The following is a 20,277-nucleotide window of genomic DNA, read 5'->3' as shown; positions in this document are numbered from 1 at the left end:
AAAAGTCTTTATCCTTCAAAGAAATGCATTTCTAGGAAATATGGGGCACGCAAGACTAAATGTGCCAAGATTGATTTTAGCTGGAAATACTTGACAGGCCCTCTTTAATCATAGTTAGAACCTGGCTGTACATCCTGCATGACTACAGAAACTGTTTATCCATTGAAATATTTTTCTGATTGACTTAATGGGGCTAGGGAAGGTTACTGCTCTTGGAAATATCTCCTGTTTAAGATACTTTAATTTAAATACAAACACCTTTGTCATTTGTTTCTGATACTATGTTAGATGTCTATCTTTTCCTGAAAACTCCCCTCTCACTGTGTTTATTGTCTTTGTTGCTGCAAGCCTCTGAACAGCTTCTTATTGCTCTTCTAAGGGCGCTGCCTGAGAAGTGAGGTGGCACAGGTAGGACAGGCAGTACAGGTAATGGAGGTGACTCAGGATGTAGGGGGCTGTTGGCAAGGGCTCACAGTGATGGCCATTGATGTTTCAAATCCTGCCATGGGTTTTCCTTTTCTAATTTTTAATTAGTTTTTAACAGATTCAATGTGTTTTGTAGATACAATTCTAAGAACATACAATGATGTTCACTTCCTCCGACTGACCCACCCTCCCTCTCTCCCTCCCTTCTTCATTTTCCTTTTTTTTCTGAGATAGCATATTTTAAGTTTACATTACAGTCAAAAGGCTTAATAATGTGCCAAATAAGAAGTTTAACGAGTACAAAACAAAAAGACCCTAGTTTACTAGGAATATAGACAACAGCCATAAACAGTAATTGAATGGAAAAATGACCATTTCACCCATATACTATAAATTTAAAGTAATCACAGATCATTAAAACTATAGTATTATAACATTTTATTAAAAAGTTTTGGTTCTTTTTTTCCCTTGTTACTCATTTTTTAAAAGTTTTTAAATTTACTTATTTGAGGGTTGAGGGAGGGAAGAAATATTGATCTTCCATCACTGGTTCACTCCCCAAATGGCCACAATGGCTGGAACAGGGCTGATCTGAAGCCAGGAGCCAAGAGCTTCTTCAGGGTTTCCCACGTGGTTCAGGTTTGCCCAAGGACCTGGGCCATCTTTACTGCTTTCCCAGGCTGTAGCAGAGTTCTGGATCGGAAGAGGAGCAGCTGGGACATGAACCAGCACCCGTATGGGATGCAGGCGCTGCAGATGCAGGCTTAGACCATTATGTCACAGTGCTGGCCCTGGTATAACATTTTTAAAGAAGAATGATTTATTTATCTAAGACGTAGAGTTACAGAGAGAGGGAGAGACAGAGAGAAAGGTCTTCCATCTGCTGGTTCACTCCCCCAAATGGCCACAACAGCCAGAGCTGGCCGATCTGGTGCCAGGAGTCAGGAGCTTCTTCTGGATCTCTTACACAGGTGCAGGGGCCCCAGCACTTGGGCCATCTTCATCTTCTACAGGCCATAGCAGAGAACTGGATCAGAAGAGGAGCAGGTGGGACACAAACCGGTGCCCATATGAAATGCCTGTGCTGCAGGCGGGGCCTTAGCCTACTAAGTCATAACACTGTCCCCTAGTATAACATTCTTAACCAGTGGTTTCACAAAGGTCGAGAACAAAGTTTTATAAAACTATATTTGCAGCAATACTTGTACACACATTTCTTACCCTTTTTTTTAAATTTTAGCTCCCACATATAAGGGAGAACATGCAGTATTTGTGTTTCTGGGTCTGGCTTATTTCACTCAACATCATGTCCTACAGTTGCATCCATTTTGCTGCAAATGGTAGATTTTCATCCTTTTTGATAGCTGAATAATATTCCATTGTGTCTATGCCAAATCTTCTTTATCCATTCATCTGATGATGGACACCTTGGTTGGTCCCAGATTTTGGCTGTTGTGAACAGTGCTGCTGTGAACATGGTGACACAGGTATCTCTTTGATCCATTGTGTTCAAGTCTTTTGGGTATGTACCCAGTAGTGGGATTGCTGGATCATATGGTAAGTCTAGTTCTAGTTTTTAAAGAACTCTCCACACTCCTTTCACAGTAGCCGCACTAATTTACATTCCTATACGTATTGTGTAAGTGTTACCCTTTGTCCACATCCTCTCCATTCTGACGGATGAGGTGATATCTCATTGTGGTTTTGATTTTCTTTTTCCTGATGGCTAGTGATGTTGAGCATTTTTCATATATTCACTGGCCATTTGTATTTCTTCTTTTTTTTTTTTTGACAGGCAGAGTTAGAACTGTCCATTGAAGTCCTTTGCCCATTTTCAACTGGATTGGAATTTTTTTATTGCTTTTTAAGTTGCTGATATATATTCCAGATATTAATCCTTTGTCAAGTAAGTGGTTTGCAATATTATTTCCCATTCTATTGGATGTCTCTTCACTCTATTGATTGTTTCCTCTGCTGTGCAAAACTTCTGAGTTTGATATAGCCCCATTTATGTAGTTTTGCTTTTGTTGCCTGTCCTTTGGGGGTTTCATCCAAGAAGTTGTCCCCTATACCAATGTGTTAGAGTGTTCCCCCTACATTTTCTTCCAGCAACTTCATTGTCTCAGGTCTTAAATTTAAGTCTGATCCATCTTGATTTTTGTATATGGTGAGAGGCATAGATCTAATTTCATTCTTCTACATATACAAATTCAATTTTGTCAGCACCATTTGCTAAAGAGACCATGATTACTCCACTGTATGGTCTGAGCACTTTTGTCAAAAATCAATTTGCTATATATACGTGGATTAATTTCTGGGTTATGTATTCTGTCCCACTGACCTATGAATAGGTCTTAGTGTCAGTACTACGCTGTTTTAATTACTTTACCTTTGTAGTGTGCTTTGAAATCAAATATTGTGATGCTTCTATCTTGATTTTTCTTATTCAGTATTGCTTTGGCTATTCTGAGTCTTTTGTGATTCCATGTAAATTTCAGGATTGCTTTTTCTGGTTCTCTAAAGAATGTCAGTGGTATTTTGATGGGGGTTGCATTGAATCTGTAGATTGCTTTAGGTAGTATAGACATTTTAATGAAATTGATTCTTCCTAACCATGAGCAAGGACTTTCTTTCCATTTTTTGTGTCCTTGATGATTTCTTTCATCAGTGTTTGATAATTTCCATGGTAGAGATCTTTCATTCTTTTGTAAAATTTATTCCTAAATATTTGATTTTTTGGGTGGCTACAATGAATGAGATTGCTTTTTTTTTTTAAAGATTTATTTATTTGAGAGGTAGAGTTACAGAGAGAGGGAGAGGTAGAGAAGGAGAGAGAGAGAGAGAGAGAGAGCGAGCGCTTGATGGATTCCATCTGCTGGTTCACTCTCCAAATGGCCACAATGGCTGGAGCTGGGCCAATCTAAAGCCAGGATCCAGGAACTTCTTCCGGGTCTCCCATGTGGGTGCAGGGGCCCAAGGACTTTGGCCATCTTCTGCTGCTTTCCCTGGGCACATTAGCAGGGAGCTGGATCAGAAGTGGAGCAGCTGGGACACGAACAAGCGCCCATATAGGATGCCAGCACTGCAGGCGGTGGCTTTACTCACTCTGCCACAGCTTTGGCCCTGGGATTTCTCTCTTGGTTTTTCTCTCTGTGAATTCATCAGTAGCATACAAAAAGCTACTTTTTTTGTATATTTATTTTGTAACCTTCAACTTTACTGAATTGGTTTATCAGTTCTAACAGCTTTATAGTGCAGTATTTGTTTCTCCGTGTACATCATTTTATCTGCAGACATGGATAATTTGGCTTCCTCTTTACCAATTTTGATGCTTTTTATTTCTGCTCCCTAAATGCTCTTGCTAAAGCTTCCAGTACTGTATTGGATAAGAGTGGTGAAAGTGGATATCCTTGTCTTGTTCCAGATCTGAGAGGAAATGCTTTCAGCTTTCCCCCATTCAGTAATATATTGGCTGTTGGTTTTTCATATATAGCCCTTATAATTTTGAGGAATGTTCCTTCTATACCTAATTTGTGGATAGTTTTAATCATGAAAGGGTGTTGAATCTTGTCAAATGCTTTCTCTGCATCTGTGGTTTTCATTTTCATTTTATTGGTGTGATTTATGACAGTTATTGATTTACAAATGTTGAACCACCCTTGCATTTCTGGGATCTCATTTGATCATGGTGTATGATCTTTCAGATGTGGTTTTGGATTCAGTTTGCTAGTATTTTGTTGAGAATGTTTGCATCTATGTTCATTTAGGATATAGGTCTGTAGTTTGCTTATTGTGTTGTGTCTTTGGTTTTCGTATCAAAGTAATGCAGCCTCATGAAAAGAGTTTGGCAGAGTTCCATCCAGTTCAATATTCTGGAATAGTTTGAAGAGTATTGGAGTTACTTCCTCTTTGAATGTTTTATAAAATTCAGTAGTAAAGCTTCCTTGTAGTAAATCTTCCTTGGTGGAAGACTTTTGATTACTGCTTCAATCTCATTGCTTGTTATGGGTCTGTTCAGGCTGTCTATCTCTTCTTGATTCCAACTTGGTGGATTATATGAATTCAAGAATTTATCCATTTCTTTGAGGTTTTCCAGTTTATTACCATATAGTTCTTCAGAGGAGTTTCTTATAATCCTTTGTATTTTAGTAGTGTTGGTTATGTCTCCTTTTTCATATCTAATTTTATTTTTATGAGTATTTTTTCTTTGTTAGTCTGGCTAGAGGTTTATCTCTTTTGTTTATCTTCTCAAAAAACCAGCTTTTTACCTCTTTTTTTAGTTTCAATTTCTTTTATTTCTGCTCTGATTGTTACTATTTCTCACTTCCTGATCTGGAGTTTGGTTTCTTCTTGTTTTTCTAAGTCTTTTTATTTTTTTTTTAACTTTTATTTAATGAATATAAATTTCCAAAGTACAATTTATGGATTACAATGGCTTCCCCCCCATACCGTCCCTCCCACCCACAACCCTCCCCTTTCCCACTCCCTCTCCCCTTCCATTCACATCAAGATTCATTTTCGATTATCTTAATATACAGAAGATCAGCTTAGTATACATTAAGTAAGGATTTCAACAGTTTGCTCCCACACAGAAACATAAAGTGAAAAATAATAGATGATTTTTTTTAAATGATGATGAAATCATATCAGACCTATTGTCATGTTCAATCCCAGTGAGAGTCAAGTTGGGAGTTGATAATTTCTTTCTTTCTTTCTTTTTTTTTTTTTTTTTTTTACAGAGGATCAGTTTAGTATACATTAAGTAAAGATTTCAACAGTTTGCACCCCCATAGAAACACAAAGTGAAATATATTGTTTGAGTACTCGTTATAGCATTAAATCTCAATGCACAGCACATTAAGGACAGAGATCCTACATGAGGAGTAAGTGCACAGTGACTCCTGTTGTTGACTTTACAAATTGACACTCCTGTCTATGGCATCAGTAATCTCCCTATGCTCCAGTCATGAGTTTCCAAGGCTATGGAAGCCCTCTGAGTTCTCCGATTCTTATCTTATTTAGACAAGGTCATAGTCAAAGTGGAGGTTCTCTCCTCCCTTCAGAGAAAGGTACCTCCTTCTTTGAAGACCTGTTCTTTCCACTGGGATCTCACTCACAGAGATCTTTTGCCAGAGTGTCTTGGCTTTCCATGCCTGAAATACTCTCATGGGCTTTTCAGCCAGATCCGACTGCCTTTAGGGCTGATTCTGAGGCCAGAGTGCTATTTAGGACATCTGCCATTCTATGAGTCTGCTGAGTATCTCACTTCCCATGTTGGATCACTCTCCCCTTTATTTATTCTATCGGTTAGTGTTAGCAGGTACTAGACTTGTTTATGTGCTCCCTTTGACTCTTAGTCCTTTCATTATGATCAATTGTGAGCTGAAATTGATCACTTGGAATAGTGAGATGGCATTGGCACATGCCACCCTGATGGGATTGAATTGGAATCCCCTGGTATGTTTCTAACTCTACCATTTGGGGCAAGTCAGCTTGAGCATGTCCCAAATTATACATCTCTTCCCTCTCTTATTCCCACTCTTATGTTTAACAGGGATCACATTTCAGTTAATTTTCAACACTTAAGAATAACTGTGTATTAATTACAGAATTAAACCAGTCATATTAAGTAGAACAGACAAAAAAACTACTAAGAGGGATAATGTATTAAGTTGTTCATTAACAGTCAGGGCTATGCTGATCAAATCACCGTTTCCCATAGTGTCCATTTCACTTCAGGAGGTTTCCTTTTTGGTGTTCAGTCAGTTGTCACCGATCAGGGAGAACATATGGTATTTGTCCCTTTGGGATTGGCTTATTTCACTCAGCATGATGTGTTCCAGATTCCTCCATTTTGTTGCAAATGACTGGATTTCATTGTTTCTTACTGCGGTATAGTATTCTAAAGAGTACATATCCCATAATTTCTTTATCCAGTCTACCCTTGATGGGTATTTAGGTTGGTTCCAGGTCTTAGCTATTGTGAATTGAGCTGCAATAAACATTAGGCTGCAGACTGCTTTTTTGTTTGCCAATTTAAATTCCTTTGGGTAAATTCCAAAGAGTGGGATGGCTGGGTCGAACGGTAGGGTTATCTTCAGGTTTCTGAGGAATCTCCAGACTGACTTCCATAGTGGCTTGACCAGTTTGCATTCCCACCAACAGTGGGTTAGTGTCCCTTTTTCCCCACATCCTCGCCAGCATCTGTTGTTGGTAGATTTCTGCATGTGAGCCATTCTAACCGGGGTGAGGTGAAACCTCATTGTGGTTTTGATTTGCATTTCCCTGATTGCTAATGACCTTGAACATTTTTTCATGTGCCTGTTGGCCATTTGGATTTTCTCTTTTGAAAAATGTCTATTGAGGTCCTTGGCCCATCTCTTAATTGGTGTTTTTCTAAGTCTTAAGATGCATTACTAGATCTTTGATATAATTTTTTTAAATGTAAGCACATAATGCTATAAAATTCCCTCTTAATACTGTTTTTGCTGTATCCCACAGGTTTTGATATGTTGTGTGTTCATTTTCATTTTCATTTATTTCAAGAAAGCTTTTGATTTCCTTTTTAATTTCTTCAGTGACCCATTGATCATTCAGCAGCATGTTGTTTAATTTCCAGGTATATGTAAATGTTCTTTATGGTCTGAGACGATACGTGGTATGATTTCAGTCTTCTTAAATTTGCTAAGCCTTGATTTGTAGCTAAATATGTAGTCCATCCTAGAAAATGTTCCATGTGCTGATGAGAAGAATGTGTATTCTGTGAAATGTCCTGTAAATGTCTGTTACATCCATTTGCTCTATAATGTTTCAATTCTATATCCTTATTGATTTTCTGTCTAGATGACTTGTCCATTGATGAGGGTGGGGTGTTGAAGTCACCTCTTATTATTGTATAGAGTTTATCTCTTAGGTCTAGTAGTATTTGCTATTTATATTTATATTGGGTACATATATATTTATGACTGTTATGTCTTCTTGATGAATAGAACCTTTTATCAAAATATAATATCCTATATCTCTTTTTATAGTTTTTGATTTTTAAGTCTGTTTTATCTGATATCAGGATAGTTACACCTGCTTGCTTTTGGTTTCCATTTGCCTGGTATATCTTTTTCCAGCCCTTCACTTTCAATCTCTGTGTGGCATTGTTTGTGAAATGAATTTCTTATAGGCAGCATATAGTGAGGTTATGGTTTTCTCATCCATTTAGCCAGCCTAAGTCTTTCAGTTGGTAAATTTAATCCATTTACATTCAAATTTAGTACTAATAGATAAGAACTAAGATCTGTCATTTTGTTGATTGGGTAGTGCTTCTACCTGCTCTGTCAGTGAATTTGGTAGTAACATGTGTTTCGTGTTTACCTCTAATGCAGGACACCCTTCAGAATTTCTTGCAAGGGTGGTCTGGTTGTGGTAAATTCCCTCAGTTTTGTTTATCTGGAAAATACTTTATTTCCCATTCACTTTTTATTTATTTTTTAAAGATCTATTTATTTATTTGAAAGGCAGTGTTACACACAGAAGGAGAGAGAGAGCGAGAGAGAGCGAGCGAGCGAGAGAGGTCTTCCATCCACTGGTTCACTCTCCAATTGGCCACAGCAGCCAGAGCTGCACTGATCTGAAGCCAGGGGAAGCCAGGAGCTTCTTCCGGGCCTCCCATGTGAGTACACAGGCCCAAGGAAATGGGCTTTTACTGCTTTCCCAGGCCATAGCAGAAAGCGGGATAGGAAGTGGAGCAGCTGGGACTTAAACCAGCTTCCATATGGGATGCTGGTACTGTAGGCGGTGGCTTTGCTGGATATAATATTTTTGGTTGGAAGTTTTTTTCTTTTAAGACCTTGAATAGATCATCCTACTCTCTTCTGGCCTGTATGGTTCCTCTAAGTGGTCAGATATTAGTTAACCTAATTGGTTTTCCTTTATGTGTAACTTAACACTTACTGTCTAGGATTCTTTCCTTAACTTTTTGACAATTCGATGATAACATGCCTTGGAGAAGACCTTTTCTGGTTGAGTGTGTGTGGGGTTCTTTGAGCTTCATGCATCTGGATGTCCATGTCTCTTTCAAGACCTGGGAAATTTTCAACTGTTATTTCATTTAGCAGGTTCTCAATGCCTTTTTCCTTTTCTTCTCCTTCAGGAATACTTATGAGTATCTAATCATTTAATGATATCCCATAGTTCACATAGGCTTTCTTCATTCTTTTCAATTCTCTTCTCTTTGTTTCTGTCTGATTGGGTTATTTCAAAATTCTTGTTTGCGAAACCAGAAATTCTTTCTTAGTCTGTTCTGCTGTTATATCTCTCAATTGTATTTTTAAAATATATTTTATTTTTAAAAAGATTTGCTTGTTTATGTATTTATCTGAAAGAGTTATGGAGAGAGAGAAAGAGATAAAAAGAGAGAAAGAGAGAGAGAGAAATTTTCCATCTGCTAGTTCACTCCCCAAATGGCTGTAACAGCCAGAGCTGGCCAGTCCAAAGCCAGGAGTTAGGAGCTTCTTCTCAGTCTCCTTCATGGGAGCAGAGTCCCAGATACTTGGGCCATCTGCTGCTTTCCCTGACACGTTAGGGGAGAGCTGTATTGGAAGTAGAGCAGCTGGGACTCAACGTGGTGACCATGTGGGATGCCGGCTCTGCAGGTGGTGGCTTTACCCACTATGCCACAACACCAGCTCCTCAATCATATATTTTATTTCACTGATTGAAGATTTCATCTCCAGAATTTCTATTTGGTTCTTCTTAATGAGTTCTATCTCATTAGTAATATTTTCATTTATGTCACTCATTGATTTCCTCATTTGTTTAATCTATCTGTATGCTTGTGCCTCTCACTGAGTTTCCTTACAATCATTATTTTGACTTTTGTATGTGTCATTTCACAGATTTCCTTCAGTTTAGGATCTAATTCTGGAGGATTATTGTGTTCTTTTGGAGGCGTCATGTTACCTTGCCTCTTCGTGTCTCCTATGTCCCTACACTGATGTGTGTGCGTCTGGTGTACTCGTCCTTCTTTATAGAGTAGGTTGTATTGGAAAAGAGTTTATGGTTTAGCTGGGATGCAGGATGTCACTTGGCTTGTTGCTTTGGCTTTGGTTCTAAGTGAGCCCAGGAGTGTAGTCTTGCTTTTATCCTGGTACTAACCACCCCAGCATGTTTTGGTGTTTTGCACCGCTCTCACCAGGGGTTTCCTGATGTGTGTTTTCAAACACAGAGAACTGGACCAAAACTCTGGTGGCAGTGGTGGAGATAAATGTCTTAGTTCTCCCTTTGAGAGATTTTGGGTGGCAGGCAGGCAGTTGATGGCCTCCAGCTGCAGTGCTTCAGGGTCCATCACACTGGTCAAATGCAGAGCACTCTCCCCAGAGAGCTCCAGCCAGTGGCTGAGCATGGCAAGTGCAAGGCCTGGCATTTCTGCCAATGCAGGAGTTCTCTCTGGCAATCGCTGTGTGGGACTGGACTAGCCAAGGAGTTGCCTCAGAGTCTGAGGCTCTTTTGCCCAGTCCTGTGTCCCTGTTTCACAGCTGTCAGATCTGCATCGTGTCTGCAGGCTTTCTCTGCCCACTCCTGCTTCCTCCCCTCTTCAGTCCTTTGTCTTTCCCAGGTCTTGCTCCCTCTTCTTCCCTCAATAAATCTCTTGTACTTCAAATGCTTTCTTGGTGATTGCTTCCAAGAAGGCCTGAACTGGCACAGCTTTTGTCCACAGATAGAGGGCATCATTGGGCACATCCCACAATCCCACTTTGCTTCCCCAGATCTCTACCTGGGAACAGTTTCCATATTGTACCAACTCAGTTCCATTCTCCTAGCTATTACTAGGATTCCTGCTGTCATCCCAGTCTCCTGGAGTGTGTTTGGTTCCACAGTGAAGAGGCAAAAGCATAATATTGTTAAACACATACTTTATTTCTTTATAGAGATTCTTTCCAGGACCCCAGGCTGGAAAACATGGAAACCTCAGAACAATCTCCCCTTTCACTTATACTCTTCTCCCCTAAAACCAAGTCAATGAAGTTGACTCTTGGGTCCACTTTTCCTTAAGTCTTAGCATTCCAGTGATGGGGGCAGTGAGGAGGGTAAGGACTCTTGACTTCTAAATCCTCCCATAAATCCTTGTCCCCATCCCTCAGTTACTGTGGTCCTACTGTAAGTCCAAGATATACATCACATCTCCTCTCTGAGAAGGAGCAAGGAAGAGAAAGTGACTGGCACGATACAAGTAGCACGTCAGCAGCGGCTGGGCTTCACATTTTGGAAGTAATGTAACAAAGATGGCCCCATGTTGTCTCGTATTTATTGTTACTTGGCAATACATCAAGGGATCATACTGAAGAGATAAACACAGGGTAACACATTTCTGTAATAAGAATGAGACCCATGCACAGGGCTAGTCATGGTGCTCCTCGCACGCGGGGGCTGAGAACATTTTTGTACGTTAGATGGATGTTGGCAGTGGGCCAGAGGAATGCTTGGCTGGCACTCTCTAAGGGATGCCATGTTTGAAACTGCCCACAACCACCACACTCGAGCTCTTCTTAGACAGTCATGATGCTGTTCAACCACATCCCTTTGGGTCTCCTAAAGTGACTGGTGGCTGTCTTTGAACTGTCAGGGCAAGACTCTCTGAAGGTCCCAGCCTTTGTCCCATTATCTGTGGTGAGTGTGGGTTCTTAGACTTCTGAAAGAAATCTGCTTTTTAGATACCACCACGCCTCCGGCTGCATGCTGGACCCACTGGAATTGGAGAGTTAGCAATGGCGAGTACAGTAGGTGGCTCAAGAGCTGAAGGAGCTCTGTCCCCAGCTCAGGGTGAAGTTCAGAGCAAGTACTCAATAGCCTTCTCTTCTGTAAATATGATGTTTCAAGTCCTTGACACTTTCTTCCTAGGTGCTTGTCTTAATCATGTCTATTCTTTATATCCTTCTGATATAAGTAAATCAGACATGGCGTGATTCTCTATCCAGAGCTATCTGATTAATGCTTTGGGCACTGACTTTTGTTGCCCAAAGTTTTTCTTTCCATTCATATATCTACCTTAAGTCAGCTCAGTTTAACACTTTGTGTGCTGCTTTGTAGAATATGGTTCTCAGGATTCTTTGTTTTGCTTATGCTGTTGCTAGACAGCTTCCACTATACTTGCTGATACCCTGGGAGTGTTAGAGCCAGCAGGGCTAGTAGCACCCTGTGGGTAGCACTGTTGTGTCCTTCTCGTGATGGATGCGGCACACAGGTATCCATGTATTCAAACTACAAGGAGGATATTCATGGTTCTACATCCAACCACATCTGAACAAAGCACAGATCAGGGAGACAGAAAGAAGCTGCATGCCCACTGCTGGAAACCCCGTCCCAGCAGACTGGCTGTCCTAGGGCTGATGGATCATCCTCTGTAGACAGGAGGCCAGCAAAGCCATGAGGCAGAAAGAGGAGTTTGAGAGTCTGAAGGGAAGAGGCAGAACACTCTCCTCTTCTCACAAGTACAGCTGTGGGGTGTAGTCTGTGTATACAACAGGATCTGAACACAGGCCTTATGCTAATATCATGTTAAGAATCTGGGTTCGTTCACCTGCTGTAGGATATCCAGAAGGCCAGAGCAGGATGGCCATACACTTGTCCTGCCTTCTGGTGTTCTCCAGCTGTGCAGCTCAGCCTGTGAGAGCCTGGTGGAGAGATGCAGATGTCCTTTGTTTTGTAAAAGGCTGGAACTATCCTCAGGGCTTTACCGCAAATTGGAGAATGTCTGAGCTGGATATTAACACCTCAGTCTTAGCAGTTGCCTCATCTGCAGGAACCGGATATCACTGCTCCTCTTTGTTCTGAGACTGCTATTTTTTGATGAAGCAAGCAAAAGCTCACTTGATCATTGAAACACGGAACAGCGAGATATAGATTCTCTAGGTTAACCTCAGTATTTTCCACACAAGGAAAGAAGCTTAGAAAGTTCAGGCCTGGCTCAGGTCTCCTGGATTTTAACCAGTAGACTTATTCTGCCTGCATCTGTTGTAAGGGTGGTCCCAGGGCATGCAGTGCAGGGCCCAGGGCTCTCAGTTCCAGGTTACATGACCTGACATATGGACATGCCTCTTTTCACAGATGCTGAGGAGACAAGATGAAAGCTTTCATTCAGATTTGGTGTGTTTCCTTTTTCTTTTGTCCACTCTGCCAAGTGAAGGCTGGTGTTACAAGAGCCGGCGGCTGAAGGAGGCGAATCTGAGCACAATGGAGAGTGACTGCTGCATGGGTCAGTAGGAGCTGTTGCTGTCCTTTAGAATTCATCCTTAAATAAGCACCTACATGCAGCTGAAGTCAGTTCTGGAATCATGGAATGGACTGCAGGGAAAAGCTAGTCCAACATTTTCATCTTACAGGCTTAGGGATGTTCATGGATTTGCCTTGGTCACACAGTTTATGCAAGGAGGGGGTTGGCAAAGACAGGGAAGGATCCAGATTGACTTGAAGATGGAATGTTTTCCCTATACCATTAGAACCCTTTCCACAAGTTCCAACGTTAGGGTGTTTCTGAACATCTCCGGATCAGAAAAGTATCCATGCAGGAATGAATGAAGCAGGATGAAGATGGTGGTGGCTGCACCTGCTGAAGGCCCTGTGGTCTAGGACAGCATGTTGGAGTAGAAGCTGAAGCTCTCGGTCATAGTCTTGGAGTTGCTGCGAGAGGAGCCATTGGAGGTTAGGTCAAGGGACGAGGGATTGGCCTTGGGGCCTTCCTCTGCCTCTTCCTCATGGGCCCCTACCACTGTGGAGATAGTGGTCTCCAGGCGACTGACTTTATACACGCTGCCCTGGGTCTGGAGGTATCGGGTGGACTTCATTTCGAGACCCTCATAGTCTCCGGCACTGATGAAGGGGCAGCATCGGAAGGCATGCTTGAAGCCCAGACGGAACCTGAAGAGACAGCAGACAAAGAGGTGAGCCTTGGGGACTGCCTGCTTTCAGAGGTGCGTCAGTTCTTTAACCCATAGATACAGCCAGGTGTGACTCGGGGCTTTTTTGTTTCGTTTTTAAAAGATTCATTCATTTATTTATTTGAAAGACAGAGTTACACAGAGAGAGGGGAGGCAGAGAGAGAGAGAGAGAGAGAGGTCTTCCATCGGCTGGTTTACTCCCCAATTGGCCGCAATGGCTGGAGCCGTGCCAATCTGGAGCCAGGAGCTTCTTCTGGTTTCCCATGTGGGTGCAGGGGCCCAAGGACTTGGGCCATCTTCTACTGCTTTCCCAGACCATAGCAGAGAGCTGGATCAGAAGTGGAGCAGCCGGGACTTGAACAGGCACCCATATGGGATGCCAGCACTGCAGGCAGCAGCTTTACCTGCTACACCACAGCGCCAGCTCCTTGTTTTTGTTTTTTTAATTAACTGAAAGCTGGGGACACAAAGTTTGGTGATCGTGGTCAAATCAAGGAATGGAATCCAGGTTCATGTGAAATGTGCTGTCTTTCATGAGGAAGGCCTTGACCTGTGCTGTGGGGTCAGCAGCCTTTGGATCAATTTAACATCAACAGCACATCATTCACTAAGTGTTTACTAGTGCCCAGTACTGTCTAGTCACCAGGCAGCAAAAGCACACCTTAAGACTGAGTCCTTTTCTTTAAGTAGCTCAGTGACTGGAGGAGGACTTTTTGCCAGCTATGTCCCTCCAACGTGCCTTAGTTTCTGTTTGTTAAACAGGAAAAATCAGTCTTTATTTACTTAAGGCTGTGCTGGGAGATTTAACCCAGAGGCCACTTGGACAAGCTCAAGAGAGTCTGCCCGCCTTCACTCCTGATGGGCTCCCCTTGTTCTTACTGCTGGAGGGGAGGCCTCCCAACCTGTCTGATCAAGTCAGAGCGTATATCAGGCCTTTGGGGCCCTCATTCCTTTTTGTTTATCCTGTCTGCTGGACTGCTAGGAGAAACTCGAGAAAGTTGCCCAAACTGTACAACAGGATGGGAAGAAGAGAGTGAGAGCTCAGAACAGAGAAAAATCTGGGGCTGAAATTGTGGCCCAGTGGGTTAAGCCACAGTCTGCAGCTGGCATCCCATACATGAGTGCCGGTTAGAATCTCTGCTGCTCCACTGCTGATCCAGCTCCCTGCTAATGTGCCTGGGAAAGCAGTGGACAGTGGCCCAAGTCCCATCCACGTGGGACCCCTGGATGGAGTTCTGGCCTGGCTTTGGCAATTTAGGGAATGAACCAGCAGATGGAAGATCTCTTTTCTCTGTTGCTCCCTCTATCTGGAACTCTGCCTTTCAAATGAATAAATAAACCTTTAAAAAAGAAAAAGAAAATGGAAAATGTTCCCTTTGGAGGGGGTATTCTAGTACCACTTTTCCCCTCCCCCATACTCGTAGCTCCTTGTGTCTGCATTCCTAGGGTGGATGAACAAACTCTGCAGTCACACAGGCTGTGTGTGAGGGGAGGGAGGGCATTTTCAAAAAGTTCATGGAAAACGCTTATTGTGAAAACAGTCACTTTTGAAATTTTCATCTCAAACAAACTTATCTTTGTATTCCATTTTTTTTCTGAAAACTTTTTGTAGTACACTCATGGGAGTTTTAAATTCTGCTCTCCTGGTCCTACCTTAGATGCCAATATTTAAAAATCAAAAGATTTCTTATGAAAATATAGATTTCTGATTCCTTATTTTGGGGTGGGGGAGCCCAGTCTGGGCTCACATTCCTGCATGGTGATAACCAGCAGGGACTGAGCACTGTGGTGGTTATTCTGCTGCAGGCTCCACCTCTCCTGTCTTACAGCCAGGTTTGCTCACATAGGCTGGGTGATTGGCCCCTGCATAGATAGATGGTCTTGTGGCCCCTGCAGACTGTGAGGGCTGAGTTCTCACCTGTCATTGAGGCAGCAGTAGATGATGGGGTTGTACATGGTGGAGCTCATGGCCAGCCACATGATGGCCAGGTAGACCTGCTGGATAAACTTCTTCAGGTAGAGATCTGGGTTGATATAGGGCAGGAGGAAGAAGATATGGAAGGGCAGCCAGCAGATGGCAAAGGTGCACACCACGACAATCATCATTTTGACCACCTGCCAAGAGAGAGAGACAGGTGAGACCACCAGCACATCCTCTTTGTCTGAAAGCTGCTCTTTCTCCTCCTACTCCTCACTGTTCAGTGTGGTTTGGCGGGTGGCAGGGGTAGTTATTGATTATAACTGTCCCTTTCAAGGAGAAGAAGGCTGTTTAACACACAGTGCTGAACAACTTCAGTTGTATCAGCAGTTCTCAGGGTGCAGTCCCAGCGTCAGCATCAGCACCCACACCCAGGAAATTGCAAAAGGGCAAGTTCCTGGAGTGCACTTTAGATCTGCTGACTCAGACACTCTGAGGGAGGGACCAGCATTCTGTTGGACAAATCCTTCAGATGATCCTGACTCATGCCCATATTGTATGGTCCTTCTAGGCAATGTCTGCAGAAGCCAAGGGAGAGCACGCCAAGGAGCAAAGGTGAGTGGGTGTTCAGGAGGGAAAGGCACAGAAAGGTGGGAAAGGGAAGAGTAATGAGCCAGGCAGGCTGGTTAGCTTGGAGGCTGGGGATCTGGGGGAGGTAAAAGATTTGGGCAGCAGCAAAATTGGATGATTAAACCGGATTGGAAAGAAACATTTTACAAACACTGGGAGCTATGTCCTTAATGTTTTTGTCACACCCAAACTTCTATGCTGAGATCCTAAGGCCCAAGGTGATGGCATTAAGGTGGGATTTTGGGGAGATGATTCAGTCTTGAGAGTACAGCTTTCATAAATGGGACTGGTGCCCTTGTGAAAGAGGCCTGGGAGAGGCCCCTTGCCCCTTCCACCATGTGAGGACAAAGCGAGAAGTAGCCACCCATGAACCAGGGAGCCAGATCTCAGCAGACACTGAATCTGCTGGCCTTGATCTTGGACTTCCCAGCCTCCAAAGCCGTGATGAATGCATTTCTGTCGTTTGACAGTTCCCAAAGCTATTGTGTTAGCAGCAGCCCAAATAGGATAGGACGATGGGTGATGCGACACTCTTATTTTTAGCACCCAGAAATCTTCAGTGAAGACCTACATAGTACCAGCTGTCTATACATGTAGCATGACATAATATGCAAGGAAATGTCAAAAAGGAAAAAAAGAGATTTTCAACAAAAAGACTTCCTTTCAAAGATCTTGTGGATTTTATGAAGTGAAAAAAATAAGAGGGAGAAATTTACTATGTATATAAAAAAGAAAATAATACTATTTTTTTAGCTTTTAAATGCTTTTATCTAGAACTAACAAGAAGCAACAGTGGTCGCCATTGTGTGTTTGTCTGTATGTGTATGTATGTGTGTGCTTGGGAATTGAGTAAAATGGAGGACCTAGAAGGAAAGGAGCCTTCCATGGTAGGATTTTTAATCTGTTTGTAACTTTTAATTTTGAGCTAATCTAAGACCCTCAAGAAGTTGCAGAAGAAACACAAGGAGTTCCCAGGTACCCTTCAATGAGATCGTGTTATATAACCACTCTACATTATCAAAACCAGGAGACTGGCATTGGTTTGGTGCTGTTCACTCAGTCACTGACTGCATTTGGATGGTTGCCAGTTTTTACCTGTGCGCTTCTGTTTTGGCAGTCAGTTCTATGAAATCTCAGCACACTCAGGATGCAAAGCTGCTCCCTCTCCCTTACTCCCTTTTTAAGCAGACGTCTCCCCCAGAACTAACCCCTGGAAAACCTCTTAGCTGTTCTCCATCACTGTAATTTTTGTTCCATTCAGTACTTTTTGATGTTTGAACCATGTGAGTCAATTCTTTTGTTAAATTTCAAATAAATAATAAAAGAGGACCAAATAACTCTCCACTGTGTGTGTGTTCTAGTGGACTGTCAGGTTCTAATTACTCTTTTTTTTTTTTTTAAACTGCCATTAGGTACAAGTTCTCTTTCTTTTTTTATTTTATTTTATTTTATTTTATGAACATAAATTTCCAAAGTACAGCTTATGGATTACAATAGCTTCCCCCCCACCCCCCAATTACTCTTACGGAGCAAGTGAAGTGGTTCATGCCTATATAACCAGACCCAGGCTCCAAGAACACCGAAGACCCAGCATTTCAGCTGTTCTCCAGACCCAGGAATGTTTGGTGTTCAGAGTCTCTGGGGCTGGCAGGCAGACCCCACTTGACACCTCCCACCTGTGCCAGGGTGGGTTAGGTGCTCTTTGTCCCTTACTCACCTTGCGCTTGGCAGAGACTTGCTCGTGGTAACGGTCAGAGGAGTCCCCAGGGATCTCACTGGCCCACAGTGTGATGCCCACTACGGTGTATGCGTAGCCAATCACCAGGAGGGGGAGGAAGTAGATGAGCACAGTCACACAGATGTGGTACCTGCAACAAGGAGGATAGGAGGGGCTGCTCTAAGAAGCAACAGAGGTGGGTGGTGACGGCCTGGGTTCCTTTCTCAGCATTTGCTGTTAATAAGCTTGGGCTGTAAGGACATCCCAAGGAGGTATGCTGTTTGCATAGGGTGGATGAATGACTAATGGGTGAAATAGGGAAAGCAAATCTCTTCCATTTATGTTTTTCTTGTGGACTTTTCCCATAGTAGAGATTGCTGTTCAGATTGTAAAGAGAAGAGAAGCTGATGAGGGGAACTGAATTAATTGTATATTAATTGTATATCTATGGGGACTGGCACTGTGGTACAGTGGGTTACACTGTGCCTACAGTGCTGGCATCCCATATGGGTGCCGGTTCAAGTCCTGACTGCTCCACTTCCAATCTAGCTCTCTGCTTTGGCCTGGGAAAGCAGTGGAAAATGGCCCAAGTCCTTGGGCCACTGCACCCGTGTGGGAGATCCAGAGGAAGCTCCTGGCTCCTGGCTTCGGATCAACTCAGCTCCGGTCATTGTGGTCATTTGGGGAGTGGAACATCAGATGGAAGACCTCTCTCTCTTTGGCTCTACCTCTCTCTGTAACTGTGTATTTCAAATAAATAAAATAAATCTTAAAAAAATTGTGTATCTATGGCAATTTCAGTTGGTGTTAGTGCAGTATCACTCCACATAAAAGAGATAGCAAATTTTGATGGCATTAGCAGAAGTACATGCTCTCAAATGAAGGAGGTATGCCTTCAGTTATGTCTGCTGGACAACACTTAATGCTCAATTTCAGTGCAAGGATGTAAACAAGTAGACCAGTTAGACAATGGTTGATGGATTCCTGGATATCAGAGTTAGAGAGAGGGGGGAGTGAGATAAGACTGATCCTAGAACAGTCTCTGGAGGAAAGCCACAGGGTAGAATCTATTCTTGTGCATGGCCCTTGAGAACACATCTTCAGATGGAAGTGCCTGGGTCTCTGAGCCACCACTTGGAGGAAAGATGCCAGCAGAGTCACATTTGACTGCTGCACTAGCAGGAAACAGACCCTTTGCAGCATAACACCACTCAGATCCTGGAGCTTATTCCAGTGGCAAAACATGCCCTACTCTGTTTACATCAAGTCTCCTTCTAAGTAGGAGACCCAAATAAGTTTTTTTTTTTTAATTTTGAGAAAGATTTTTTTTTTCACTCAGAGCATCTTTAGCTTGTCTAGTTACAGCCCTTAATCCAGATGTGAGTGTAATGAAGGGGCTCAGCATTCCTACCATGATGATGATGGTGATGAAGAGAACAGCTAACTTTACTCTAGATTATTGTGCTACTAATAATATTAATGGTAGATATGTAACAGAAATGGTAGCTAAGTTGTGTTGAGTGTTTGCCAAGAGCACAAAGTTAGGCATTTTACTGGCATTATCTTACTGAAAATTTACTCCTTCAGTTACTGGGTAGGCACCATCATCATCCCATCTTCTAGATGAGGAACCTGAAGCTTAGAATTTAGTTAGTTTGCTAAAATTCACAGCTGATAAAGGGAGAAGATAGGCTTAGAACACAGGTCTGTGACCCCAGCATCAGCTTCTTTTCACTGGAGAAAATTTATCCATAAATTGTTTTCTTCCATATGTTGGCAGTCTATGCTTATTCTCTGTGATGATTGTCTCACAATAAGGAAAGCCCACTTATTCACTAAATATCTCCCTTGTCTATATGCTGTTTACATTCAATCACTTCTTGGAAAGCCCATAGTTTGCCACTTACTTAGCCTTCTCTGATTATTAAAATTTGCAACTAGAAGATACCCCAAGAGTTCTTTTTTTTTTAATTAATATTAATTTTAAAAATTTATTTGAAAGATTTACGGAGAGAAGAGGATAGAGTGAGAAAGAGATCTTCCATCCACTGGTTTATTTCCCAAATGTTCACAACAGCCAGGGCAGGCCAGGCTGAAGCTAGGAGCCCAGAGATTCTTCTCAGTCTCCCATGTGGGTTTAGGGGCTCAATCACTTGGGCCATCCTCTGCTGTTTTTCCAGGCACATTAGCAGGGAGCTAGATTGTAAGTGAAGCAACTGGTGGGCACTTGACCTGGTGGGCACTTGACCTGGTGCCCACATAGGATAATGGCATCTCAGGCAGAGGCTTAGCTTGCTATGCTACAATGCCACCCCCCAACAGTGTTCTTTTTTAAAAATATTTTATTTAAGGAATGCAACTTCATGCATTTTATATATATATATATATATATATATATATATATATTTGGAAACATGAGGATTCTTCCCCCTCTACCTCCCTCCCACCCATACTCCTGCCCTTCTTTCTCCCCCCTCTTCCTTCACCATTCTTATTTTTCACAGAGATTGATTTTTCATATAGTTTTTATACTCATAAAATTAATCTTACACTAAGTAGAGAGTTCACCAATTAGTATGAAGAAAAAAGAAAAAAAAGTTCGACAGTCAGGTCAAAGGCTGTTCAAAATCAACGCATCTTAAAGTGTCAGTTTCACTCCT

The 20,277-nt window shown here is 42.3% G+C and overlaps 2 protein-coding genes across 5 annotated transcripts in view; one reads left to right on the top strand and one right to left on the bottom strand.

The window, feature by feature from the left end:
• The window catches only part of POLE4 (DNA polymerase epsilon 4, accessory subunit), a 158,057-nt gene extending 145,379 nt beyond the window's left edge, over positions 1 to 12,678 (top strand). For all 4 annotated transcript variants that reach the window (XM_089326222.1, XM_070068860.2, XM_089326223.1 and 1 more), the window contains exon 5: positions 12,523 to 12,678. In XM_089326222.1, coding sequence (XP_089182348.1) covers positions 12,523 to 12,678 — 156 coding nt within the window. The remainder of the gene's footprint in view (positions 1 to 12,522) is intronic.
• TACR1 (tachykinin receptor 1) overlaps positions 10,312 to 20,277 on the bottom strand; it is a 190,876-nt gene continuing 180,910 nt past the window's right edge. The window contains exons 3-5 of the mRNA XM_002709702.6: positions 17,618 to 17,768; positions 15,271 to 15,467; positions 10,312 to 13,332 (exon numbers count right to left, since the gene is read on the bottom strand). Of these exons, the coding sequence (XP_002709748.3) occupies positions 13,041 to 13,332; positions 15,271 to 15,467; positions 17,618 to 17,768 (640 nt within the window). The 3' untranslated portion in view covers positions 10,312 to 13,040. The remainder of the gene's footprint in view (positions 13,333 to 15,270; positions 15,468 to 17,617; positions 17,769 to 20,277) is intronic.

The sequence above is a fragment of the Oryctolagus cuniculus genome, chromosome 2, assembly GCF_051225735.1.
Source record: "Oryctolagus cuniculus isolate XC-2025 breed Fujian yellow rabbit chromosome 2, ASM5122573v1, whole genome shotgun sequence".
Classification (NCBI taxonomy): Eukaryota; Metazoa; Chordata; class Mammalia; order Lagomorpha; family Leporidae; genus Oryctolagus; species Oryctolagus cuniculus.
Note: the sequence above shows the minus strand (reverse complement) of the source record. Positions and strands in the feature narration are given on the sequence as shown.